This window comes from Dipodomys spectabilis, unplaced genomic scaffold (genome assembly GCF_019054845.1).
Source record: "Dipodomys spectabilis isolate Male_0828 unplaced genomic scaffold, ASM1905484v1 ptg000480l, whole genome shotgun sequence".
Taxonomy (NCBI): Eukaryota; Metazoa; Chordata; class Mammalia; order Rodentia; family Heteromyidae; genus Dipodomys; species Dipodomys spectabilis.
Window position 1 is genome coordinate 2,222,108 of NW_024871157.1, and position 11,816 is coordinate 2,233,923.

The 11,816-nt window shown below is 49.6% G+C and overlaps 1 protein-coding gene across 2 annotated transcripts in view; it reads right to left on the reverse strand.

Moving 5' to 3' along the window:
* Arpc3 (actin related protein 2/3 complex subunit 3) overlaps window positions 1-10,775 on the reverse strand; it is a 14,723-nt gene extending 3,948 nt beyond the window's left edge. The window contains exons 1-7 of one of the 2 annotated variants that reach the window (XM_042669006.1): window positions 10,671-10,775; window positions 6,967-7,066; window positions 5,032-5,108; window positions 3,445-3,513; window positions 2,118-2,244; window positions 1,762-1,856; window positions 691-769 (exon numbers count right to left, since the gene is read on the reverse strand). In XM_042669006.1, the coding sequence (XP_042524940.1) occupies window positions 707-769; window positions 1,762-1,856; window positions 2,118-2,244; window positions 3,445-3,513; window positions 5,032-5,108; window positions 6,967-7,066; window positions 10,671-10,676 (537 nt within the window). In that variant the 5' untranslated portion in view covers window positions 10,677-10,775 and the 3' untranslated portion in view covers window positions 691-706. Of the gene's footprint in view, window positions 1-493; window positions 770-1,761; window positions 1,857-2,117; window positions 2,245-3,444; window positions 3,514-5,031; window positions 5,109-6,966; window positions 7,067-10,670 lie in introns of those variants that run through there. The other variant, XM_042669005.1, reaches the window with a different exon arrangement.
* Window positions 10,776-11,816: the final 1,041 nt, after the last annotated feature.

The following is an 11,816-nucleotide window of genomic DNA, read 5'->3' on the forward strand; positions in this document are numbered from 1 at the left end:
AATCACATACCAGATTAGGGACTGGCTCTATGAATATATGAAGAATCCCAACGCCTGTAATACTAGCTAAGATCCTAGTTGAGATCTGAGGATGGGGTTCAAAGCTAGCCTGGGCAGGAAAGTCCATGAGACTTTTTTTTCCTTTGATCAGTTGTGGGGTTTGAACTCTGGGCGCGGGCGCTGACCCGGAGCTCTTCAGCTCCAGGCTAGTGCTCTACCACTAGAGCCACAGTGCCACTTCCCATTTTCTGGTGGTTCATTGGAGATAAGAGTGTCACAGACTTTCCTGCCTGGGCTGGCTTTGAACTGCAATCCTCAGATCTCAGCATGAGGCCCTGGGTTTGATTCCTCAGCAGCACATAAGCAGAAAAAGCTGGAAGTGGTGCTGTGGCTCAAGTGATAGAGCGCTAGCCTTGGGCTGAAGAACTGAGGGACAGTGCCCAGGTCCAGAGTTCCAAAACCCAGGGCCAGCCAAAAACAAGTTTTTCTGATGTGAAATGTTAAAAAATGTCTTTATTAGCACTTATTATTAAACATCAGCTTAAACCTATAGAAAATGGCCAGTCACCCCAGAGATCCCACCCTCTCTCCTTCCCCCAGGATATTCGATCAGGACGTTTTCCAAGGACAGCCATGCTCTCTCCTCTCTTCCACACAAAGCCAAGCACAAAGGAATCAAAGCGAAGGGACCTCGTGGCCAGGGCCCTCACTGCCCAGGTCCTGAAAGGCTCTTGTTCATGAACTGTCTCTTCACAAAGCAAGTCCACCACTGTGGGTGAGGGAGGGACAAAACAGATGCCAAAGTCAAATCACAATGCAATTTCAAGGGAAGGTCGGAACTCACAAGCGTTTAGTGTTAGTCCAGAAGCTGTTATCAACTCGCCTAGACTCACAGGTGTAAGATGTCTGATGAGCCTGAGGTTCCATCCCCAGTGGCACCAAAACAAAAATCACCAAGCCAGAAGCTAGTGGCTCACACCTGTAATCCTAGCTCCACTATTGGCACACAAACTACAACAAAACCCTCCCAGTACATAATAGCAGTCCCTGTGGCTACTACTAGTCTGACCACATACCCAAGATATCACACACTAAAAACCTATTATCTCGCTCTCTCCTACCTCATTTTTATTTTTTTGCCAGTCCTTAGGCTTCAATTCAGGGCCTTGGCAATGTCTCTGAGCTTCTTTTACACAAGGCTAGCAATCTACCACTTGAGCCACAGCTGCCATGTCTGGCTTTTTCTGTGATTTATAGAAGATAAGAGTCTACTGAGCTGAGTACCGACATACCACACCTATAATCCTAGCTACTCAGGAGGTTGAGATATGAGGATTGAGGCTCAAAGCCAGCCAGGGCAGGAAAGTCCATGAGACTCTTATCTCCAATTAACCACCAGAAAACCAGAAGTGGCGCTGAAGAGCTCAGGGATAGCACTCAGGTACAGAGATCAAGCCCCACTACCAACAACAACAAAAAAAAGTCTCATGGAATTTCCTGCTCCGGCTGGCTTCGAACCATGATCCTGAGATCTCAGCCTCCTGAGCAACTAGGATTACAGGTGTGAGCTACGGTGCACAGCTCCCCTGCCTAATTTAAAATGGCCTCCTCAGACACACTTCACTGTTCAGTGCGTCCCGCTCCGAGGTCACCCCAGGTCAGCAATGCTGACCTACAGAAACCCAAAGTCCTGGGACAGGCTCATTGTGGGTAATGAGGCACAAGATTTCCCAAGTTCACAGCACAAAAGAGGAACCTCACCTTGCTGGGCTTATCGTTCTGGGGGTCAAACACTTTCTCACAGAGCCGCAGTCCCGTCTCTTGGCGAAGCTGCTGGAGGTAGGCCCGCATCACTTCTACAACAGAGGAACACGCTGCTTTGAGAACGGGCTGCGTGCCCGGCGTCTATGCACGTCCACGCAGGAGATGGAAAGAGCAGGGTGCCAGGGGTTTCCCGTCTACATTATCTTTGGCTCAAAGGCTCTGAGGGTCTTGCTTGCTGGCAAGCACCCCTGGGAAAGCCCAGCACACGACTGGCCCACACGGTTCCCCCCAACAGTCTCCTTCCAGTCTGCGCCCCCACCCAGTCGCAGCGAGCACAGTGACCCCGCCCTCACCATCCTCCTGTTTGGTCGCAGGCTTGGCGTAAATGGCATTGAGGGGAAACCCAGGCTCGCCGGGGATGGGGAAGTTGGTGATTCCCAGCGTGTACATCTCCTTCTCGCCCTGGCTTCTGGAGTTGCACTGAAAACAAGACACCACGTGAGAACTCAATCTCCAGGGCGAAGGACGGCAGCATCCAAGCTATAACCGTACTTCCGAACGCAGCGTCCGAACCCTTGTGTAACCTGGAAAACCCATGGTCGAGCAATGTTCAAATAAACAATACAATGGAATTGCAAGAGAGACCAATTATGGTGAAAATCAGTAAGAAACATTAAAAACAGAACTGATGACGTATGTGGGGTTTCTTAATTTTTTTTGTCAGTCATAGGGCTTGAACTTGGGACCTGGGCGCTGTCCCTGCGCTCTTCAGCTCAAGGCGAGTGCTCTACCCCTTGAGCCACAGCGCCACTTCCGGTTTTCTGGTGGTTTATTGGAGATAAGAGTCTCACAGACTTTCCTGTCTGGGCTGGCTTGGAACTGCGATCCTCAGATCTCAGCCTCCTGAGTAGCTAGGATTACAGGCGTGAGCCACCGGTGCCCAGCTGAACTAAATCTTGAAATAGTAATGTGAGTCAACAAATTTTAAAACATCTCCAAGTCTAGAGCAAGGTGAAAACAATATGATTTCTGCAAGAAGAAAAGCCAAGAATGGTTCTGAATAGCTCTGAACTACTGTCTACATTAAAGACCGAAGTAAATGTAGACTTTAAAGTGAAAAAAACATGTTAAGGGAGGGAAGGGATGGTAGGGGAAAACAAAGGAGGAGGTAACAATGCTGGAGAGGAAGTGTGCTCATTACTCATAACTGGAACCCCTCTGTACAGTATCTTTATAATAAAAATTATATACAAAACAGAAAAAGAAAAAAACAGATGCTGAGCCTTCCAACACCCTGTCCTTTCTTTCTTCCTTCATGTCAGTCAACTGTCCCGTGAGGTCACAGAGGGAGCTGCGGTCCCAGCCATGGGATGAGACAAAGTCCATGAGACTCTCATCTCCAATTCATCACCACAAAAGCCAAAGTGGAGCCCCGGCTCAAGTGGCAGAATGCTGGCCTTAAGTGAAAAAAACTCAAGGATAGCGCCCAGGCCCCGAGTTCAAGCCCCAAGCCTGGGACACGCGTACACACACACACACACTCTCTCTCTCTCTCTCTCTCTCTCCATCCGGATTTCCAGGAGACCAAATTCGAAGTAAAGGAAACACTTCTCCTGGCACCAATGGTCTCGGACCAATCCCAGCAGCTTTCCTGACGTGTGATCCTTGATGTTTAATTACCTTTTGGAGTTTCTTTAGACACTCAGAAATGTAGAGAGTTATATATATCAAGGTTCTATCAGCTTCATTCTGCAGGGAGAAAGGAAAAAAAACAGTCCAGGTGAATACAGGATTCATTCATCTGTTGCCTTTTGATTATGTACTGGAACCACTCAGCTCAGCCCAGCCCTGCCCTGCCCTGTGCTGTGCTGCCCAGCCCAGCCCTGTCCTCCCCAGCCTTGCCCAGCCCTGCCCTGCCCAGCCTAGCCCAGCCCAGCCCAGCCCAGGGTCAGGGAGCACTGCCCACCATGCAATCCTCCCCAGCCTCCGCTAGCTAGCCCCCCAGCTTCCCTGATGTTGTGCGGCTGTCCTGTGCCTGGGCCTCTCCCTGGGCAGCGGGAGAATGAAGAAAGCTGCCTGGAAACCCAAGGCCTGACGGCCAGCTAGTAATAAAAAGCCCTTTGGCTGGATCTGCTCTTTACTCAACAGGAGGAGCAATTACTCCGCACCTGGAGTGCTCTGCAACAATGCTCCAAGTCTAACATCTAACGAAATCTAAAGGAAACGGAAGAGGACCTGGGACACCGGTCACGTGAGAGGGCTGAGGAGCCTGCCCACAGGAGGAAGGCCAGTGGACACGACAAAGGAGGTGCGACACCTGGCCCAAGTCCTCCACCCCTCAGGGTGCATCTAGCCCACAGATGAAGGTTCTAGATCCCATTGGACTGCAGAAAGTCAGTCAAGCAATCCACAGTAGGTGTTCCATGCTCACGATTACAGGAAGACGGCCTTGCACTCGTTGTAGCTGCTCCTAGCAGGAAAACCTTTGCTTCCCCAGCTCCTCCTTTTATGACCCCCTCATGGGGCTGAGAGCAAAGGGGAGAAAAGGAGGCTCAGGGGAGGGCCAGGGTGCTGCCTCTACCCCTCAGACTTGTGCCACCAATGCATGGGATGAAATGCATACCCTGCATGTAGGGCTCCGGGGACTAGTCTTACCCTAGCACGGGATGGACTCATAGTAGGGCTCCGTCACTGTTGGACACATGAAAACCTATCTGGACCAGAAGTTGACAGGAAATAAATGGTGGCTCTGGTGGGCCACAAGGTCTCGGCCACAACTCTCTAGTAGCTGTTACTGAGAGAGAGCAGCTATAGACAACGTTATCAACAACTGTGTGGGGCTGTGTTCCAATAAAACTTTACTTACAAATAGAGACCATGACACATTTGGCCAACTTTTGGTAAAGACATCCAAGGGGAATGAAAAAAATCTAATGCTTATGCAGTCTTAACATTTAGGCACTTTTTCTGGTTTATTTATTCTGACTAAAGTGGATATTATCTCCATGTGAAAACAAAGTTAAATGATTTTTTTCTTCTTTTTTTTTTGTTAGTTGTAGGTGCTGAACTCTGGGTCTGGGGGTTGTCCCTCAGCTCTTCAGCTCAAGGCTAGCACCCTACCACTTGAGCCATAGTGCGACTTGCGGCTTTTTTCTGCTTAGGTGGTGTTGAGGGATCAAACCCAGGGCCTCATGAATGTGAGGCAAGCACTCTACCACTGAGCCAACTTCCCAGCCAAAGTTAAATATTATAAGCTCTGTAACTTACTTTAATTTCATAGTTTTTGAAGAAGACGTTGGCCTTAAAGTAATAGATGGCTTCATCCACGATGTCTGTGTCTTTTGCTGAGCAGGACATAAGGGAGGAGAAGAAAGGCAGATGTTAACCAAATGTAAATCCTGAACTCTACAAAAGCTATAAATAAAATCCACCCAGGACTGACTGTCAAGAGTTTGGGAGTTAGCTAAAATGAGGACACTGAAATATAGTCTTTGAAAACTACTTCTATGAAAAATAAGTTAGGCTGGGAATGTGGCTTAGTGGTAGAGTCCTTGCCTAGCATGCACAAAACCCTGGGTTTGATTCCTTAGTACCACATAAACAGAAAAAGCTGGAAGTGGCACACTGACTTAAGTGGTAGAGTGCTAGCCTTGGCTCAGAAACAGTGCCTAGGCCCTAAGTTCAAGCCCCAGGACTGGCAAAAAAAAAAGTATGTGCTATATTTTCAGCTTGTTTTTGTAAAAATTATCCACGCTTATTAGAAAGATTAGTTCAAATTAAAAAAATCGACCTGCACCTTAAACCAAGAAACTTTTTTTTTTGGGGGGGGGGGGGGGAGGTCAGTCATAGAGCTTAAACTTAGGGCCAGGGCGCTGTCTCTGAGATTTTTCGTTTAAGGCTAATGCCCTATCACTTTGAGCCACAGCTCCATTTTTGGTTTTCTGGTGGCTAACCTGGAGATGATGATCTCACAGATTTTTCTGTCCAACCTGGCTTCAAATTGTGATCCTTAGATCTCAGCCTTGTGAGTAGCTAGGATTACGGGCATGAGCCACAAGCGCCCAGCTAGAAACAATATTATCATTTAGTAATTCTCATTAAAGACCTCTTGATGCTTTTATAAAACAGACTGAGCTAGGTTAATTTTAATGAGTGTTTTAAAAAAGAAAAAATCGGAGCTGGGAAGGTGGCTTGGTGGAAGAGTGCTTGCCTTGCATGCATGAGGCCCTGGGTTCAAGTCCTCAGCACCACATAAGCAGAAAAAGCCAGAAGTGTTAGAGCACTAGCCTTGAGCTGAAGAGCTGAGGAACAGTGCCTAGGCCCAGAGCTCAGTCCCCACAACCGACAAAAAAAAAAAGAAAAAGAAAAGGAAAAAAAATCTCTAAACGAATTCAATATAATTTTATGTGAACTGATATGCTGTAGTTTCAAGAGAACTCTTGGTCATTTAGGGACACATCAGGTTCAGATGTGTATCTTTTTTTGTGTGTGAAAACTCTGACTTAAATATACTTGAACAAGCTGTTCGGCAAGGCTGAGAAAACCCAGAAACACTGCATGACAGAGACAGATCTCATGGCACAAGTGCTCTGGCAAATTTTTGTTCGCTGTTTTGCATTTTTGTAAGGTCAAAATCCCAGGGTTTGATATCCGGCAGCTGGCTCCAGCACGCCAAGACAGTTATTTCTATTTCTTGTTCATGAAGGCCGTCCAGAGAGCTGGCCAGGCTGGGCTGGGCCGGGCCGGGCCGGGCCGGGCTGTCCCTGTCACATAGCAGAAATGAAAAACCTGGAGCTCAGCTGCTTGTCTCTCTGCAGGTCAGCTGTCTTCAACTCCAGTTATTCACCCGCTGAAGAGTTCCATTCCACCCTTCTTCTGTGTTGCCTGCAATCTATTTTCTTAGAAAAGGAAGCATCCACCAAGGATTCAAGTATTTATAAAACCCAGCTAGTTTCTCTAAACACAACGACAGGAGGCAAAGGATTCCAAACCCAGAAAAGTGCCTGGCATACACACAACACTGAAAGAAGCTGGCTGGAGAGAAATCGTGTCCTGAGGAAGAGCCCCCAGGTCCCCCTGAACCCTCGCGATGGTTTCTTAAGTCTCACTGTCCCAGGACTCCAGGAACAATACAAGACAGGACTGAGCTGCGAAGTGCCCTGATTTGATAACCCCATCTTGACGATACTGGCTCGTACTTACTCTCACGAGGGGCAGGTCCTTTGAACTGACTTCGGATAGGCAGCAGCGCCATGTTGCCAATGAGCTTGGTGTCTGGGTCCATGAGAGAAGAATGGTAGGCCTGTGGGCAAGCCAGAAAGAGCAGAAGCAGAAGAGAGACAGTAGGTATCACTGTGTCACACAACTACACAGCGTTCCCCCAAAAGAAAAAAAAAAAAAAAGCAACTTGCCCAAGATTAGCTAGAGGAAGGGGAGGGGGAAAGGGAGGTCACAGTGATCCAGAAGACCTGGCTATTAAGAGATCACAAAAACCAATGACTGGCCAGAAGCAGTAGCTCATCCCTGTAATCCCAGCCACTCAGGAAGTGGAGATTAGGAGGATTGCAACTGGAGGTCAGCCAGAGCAAAAAGTTATCAAGACCTCATCTCAACCAACAGCTGAGCATGACAGCTTATACTTGCCATCCCAGCAGAAATAGGAGGATCATGATCCAGAGCCTAACAATGTGAGGTCTTTAGTTCAAACTTAAGTATCCACCCCTCCCTCCCTCCCTCCTTTCCTCCCTCTCCCTCTCTCTCTCTCTCTCTCTCTCTCTCTCTCTCTCTCTCTCACACACACACACACACACACACACACACACACACACACACACAAACTCAACAGTTAAATTTGGATTTTGCAATCTGGTTATTAAACATGTCCAGTATCAAAATTTTAAATTATGGGGCTGGGAAGTAGGCTCAGTGGTAGAGTGCTTGCCTTGTATGCATGAGGCTCTGGGTTCGATTCTTCAGCACTGCATGAACAGAAAAAGCCAAAAGTGGCACTGTGGCTCAAAGCTGTAATCCTAGCTACTCAAGAAGCTGAGATCAGAGGATCTCATTTCAAAAGTCTGAAAGACTCTTATCTCCACCACCAGAAAGCCAGAAGTGGGACTGTGGCTCAAGTGGTATAACACTGGCCTTGAGCTGAAGAGCTGAGGGACAGCGCCCAGGCCCAGAGTTCAAGCCCCACCACTGACAAAAAAATTAAAAAATAAATAAAAATAAAGATAAGTCCACCAGGCACTGGTGGCTCATACCCATAATACTAACTACTCAGGAAGCTGAGGACTGAGGATCACAGTTCCAAACCAGACTGGGCTGAAAAGTCCCTGTGAGACTCTTATCTCCAACTGATCACCAGAAAACTGGAAGTGGAGCACTAGGCTTGAGCAGAAGCGCTCAGGAACAGCACCCAGACCCTGAGTTCAAGTCTCACAATCAACAAAAAATAAATAAAAAATACTGACCACTTCTCAATTTTTCAAAACTGTATTTTTTTTACAATTACAAGCATGAGCCACTGGCACCTGTATTTTATTTTTTACTAGATTCTTAAAGTTAATATTTGTTTTATGTTTTTTGGGGGGTTTTTGGTAGTGGGGTTAGAACTCAAGGCCTTGCTCTTGCTCAGCTTGCTTGCTTGTTCATTTGGTTGGTGTTCTACCATTTGAGCCATACCTCCAGCTCTGCTTTTTGTTATTTTGGAGTCTATTGCACTTTCTGTCTAGGGTGGCCTTGGATTGTAATCCTTTAGCTCTTAGCCTCTGTGGAATAGCTAGGATTAAAGTCATGAGGCACAACACCTTGCCTTAAGATTATTTATGTGTTTTCTATCTTTACTTCTCCCTTCTCTAGTGGGAAGGGAGAAGTCATTGCTTCCAAACCCACATCTAGCGGGGGGTGGGGAAAGGAAGAGGTTTCACCACAGAAACAGGCAAAGATCACCTGAGTCAGGATACCTCCCCTCAAGCTACAATCAGATTCCAAGAATGAACTTTTCAGTTCTTCACTTCCTGGCTTTATGTCTTTAACCAAGACATCACTTTTTCCCTTAGCTTGTTTTCAAATCTGTAGCGATATATACTGCTTTCAGTAGGTTAGGCACGAGCCAGATGAAGGGAAACATCGTATTTACGAAAGCAATTTGTATGTCAACTGCTATTTCTTTTTTTTTTTTTTTTGGTCGGTTTTAGGGCTTGAACTCTAGGCTTGGGTGCTGTCCTTGTGCTCTTCAGCTCAAGGCAAGCACTCTACCGCTTGAGCCACAGCACCACTTCCGGTTTATTGGAGATAAGTGTCTCACGGACTTTCCTGCCTAGACTGGCTTTGAACCATGATCCTCAGATCTCAGCCTCCTGAGCAGCTAGGATTATAGGGTGAGCCACTGGTGCCTGGCTATTTTTTTTGGGGGGGGGAGGGGGGTCCGGTCGTGGGGCCTGAACTCTGGGCCTGGGCGCTGTCCCTCAGCTCTTCAGCTCAAGGCGAGTGCTCTACCACTTGAGCCACAGCACCACTTCCGGCTTTTTTCTGTTTGCTTGTGTGGTGCGGAGGAATCGAACCCAGGGCCTCATGCATGCAAGGCAAGCGCTCTACCACTGAGCCACGTTCCCAGCCCCCCCCCCTTTTTTTAACCAGTCCTCGGTCTTGAACTCAGGGCCTGGGCACTGTCCCTGAGCTTATTTTGCTCAGGCTAGCACTCTACCATTTGATCCACAGTGCCACTTCCAGCTTTTTCTGTTTAATGTGGAACTGCAGGGCTAGGCATGCTAGGCAAGCACTCTCCCAATAAGCCCCATTTCCAGCCCCCAATCCACCTTTTTGCTGCTTATTTTGGAGACGAAATCGTTGCGTTGACTGGCCTCCGCTGCTTTCTGCTATCCTCAGATCTCAGCTTCCTGAGTAGCTAGGCTTCCAGGCATCAGCCACCAGATAGAATCTAAGCTCCCTAAGGATAGCCTTTAGCTGGACACCGGTGGCTCAGGCTTGTAATCCTAGCTACTCAGGAAGCTGAGATCTAAGGAGGGTGGTTCAAAGCCAGCATTATCAGGAAAGTCCGTGAAGCTACGATCTCCAATTAAACCACCAGAAAGCCCAAAGTGGAGTTGGGACTCAAATGGGGGGGCGGGGAGGGGGGAGATGGGAAGAGATGGGAAGGGGAAACAAAGGAGGAGGCAACAATGCGTGATACGCAATGCACTCATTACCTTGCTCGTGTGTAACCCCTCTGTACGGTATTTTCACAATTAAAAAAAAAAAATGGTAGAGGACTAGCCTTGAGCAAGGGACGTACAGAGACAGTGCCAGACCGAGTTCAAGCCCCAGGCCGGGCACGGCGGGCGCGGGCGCGCGCACACAGGCCTCCTCTGCCGTGTGCTCGGCAGGCAGATGCTCAGCGGCGTTCGTCACACACCGTCGGCCACCGAGCCACCGCTTCTTCCGCAGGCGAGGCGGAGCCCCCGCCGCCCTGACCCCCACCGGGCGCACCGGGCGCGGGGCGGCCGACGGCAGGGGCGGCGGGGCCCCGGAGGCGGCGTGTGACAGGGCCCGGGCGGAGGGGAAGCGCTGGCCGCGCAAGGGGAAGCTGGGCCCTGGGCTTGAGCTGCAAACGCAAACGCCTAGTCTCCGCCCTCAGGGCTCCGGGGAGGCCCCGGGAGCCCAGCTGTCCCGGGGGTCTGGGCAGGGGGACACGGGGGAGGGGGAGAAAACGGCCGGCCGCCCCCACCTCCCCAGCCCGGGCCACGGCCCCCGCCCGGCGCCGGGCCGCCCCGACCCCCTCGGGTCCCTCGCCCCAGGCCGCCGCTCCCTCTGCGGCCTCGGCCCTCTTCCGCCTGCGCGCGCGCGCCCCCCGCCCCACCCCGGGCCCCGCCGCCTCCGCCCGCATCCCTGGCCCGAGTCCTCACCGGCATCTCCGCGGCACTCGGCTTTCGGAGCAGAAAAGGACCTGAATGGACCACCGCGCTTCCGGCCTGCAGGGCTGGGCGGAGAGGGCGGAAGTGAAACGGAAGGGGCGAGGCCAGGCGGAGGCGGGGCTTCCGGCCTGGCAGTCGCCGGCCGTGGCTTCAGCATCCCGCGCGGGACTAACAGAGCGCCAGGGGGCGCCAGCGCAGTTAGCAGAGGCTCTGCGCGCTGCGCATGCGTAGTATGCACGCGAAGCTAGGAAGGCTTGCGGTTCGCAGTCCCAGTAATTAAGCAATGGCCTCTTTCTGCACTGGAGCCTCAACCCCGGGGCCGTGCTCTCGCTTGGCTTTCTCGCTCAAGGCTGGGGCCCAAGCGCTTGAACCACAGCTCCACTTTGGGCTTTTTGCTGGTTTCCTGGAGGTAAGAGTCTCGGGCGTTTGGGCCAGGCTGACTCTCGCCCTCAGGAGCTAGCCCTGAACTTGAGCCACTCGAGCCACAATCCCACTTCCAACATTTTGAAAGTTTATTGTAGAGTCTCAAAAAATTTCCTGACCATGATGGCTTTGAACCATGGACCTCAGATCTCAGCCTCCTGAGCAATTAGGATTATAAGCATGAGCCACCAGCATGTGGCTTTAGCTTTTAATTTTTTTCCTGTATGTGCACACATATCTGTTACATTTACTTTTTAAATTATACTATATATATATATATACACACATATGTACATGCATACATATACACACATATATGTATATGTTTATTTGCTGGTACCAGTGTTTGAACAGCCTTATGCTTATTTGACTTGCTTGCTCAGAACTATGCCTCCAGCTCAATATTTTACTGGTTAATTGGAAATAGAGTCTAGAGAGCCTTTCTGCCTGAACTGGCTTTGAACCTAGTTCCTCAGATCTCAGCCTTCTGTATAACTGAACTATCAGTGAACAGCTAGAAGATGCCACCACCACCCCCCTTTTGGTGCCAGTACTGGGGCTTGAACTCAGGGTCTGGCCACTGTCCAAGTTTTTTTGTGCTCAAGGCTAGCACTCTACCACTTGAGCCTCAGCACCAGTTCCAGCATTTTGGTGGTTAATTGAAGATAAAAATCTCGTGGACTTTCTTGCTGATTTCAAACTGTAATCCTCAGC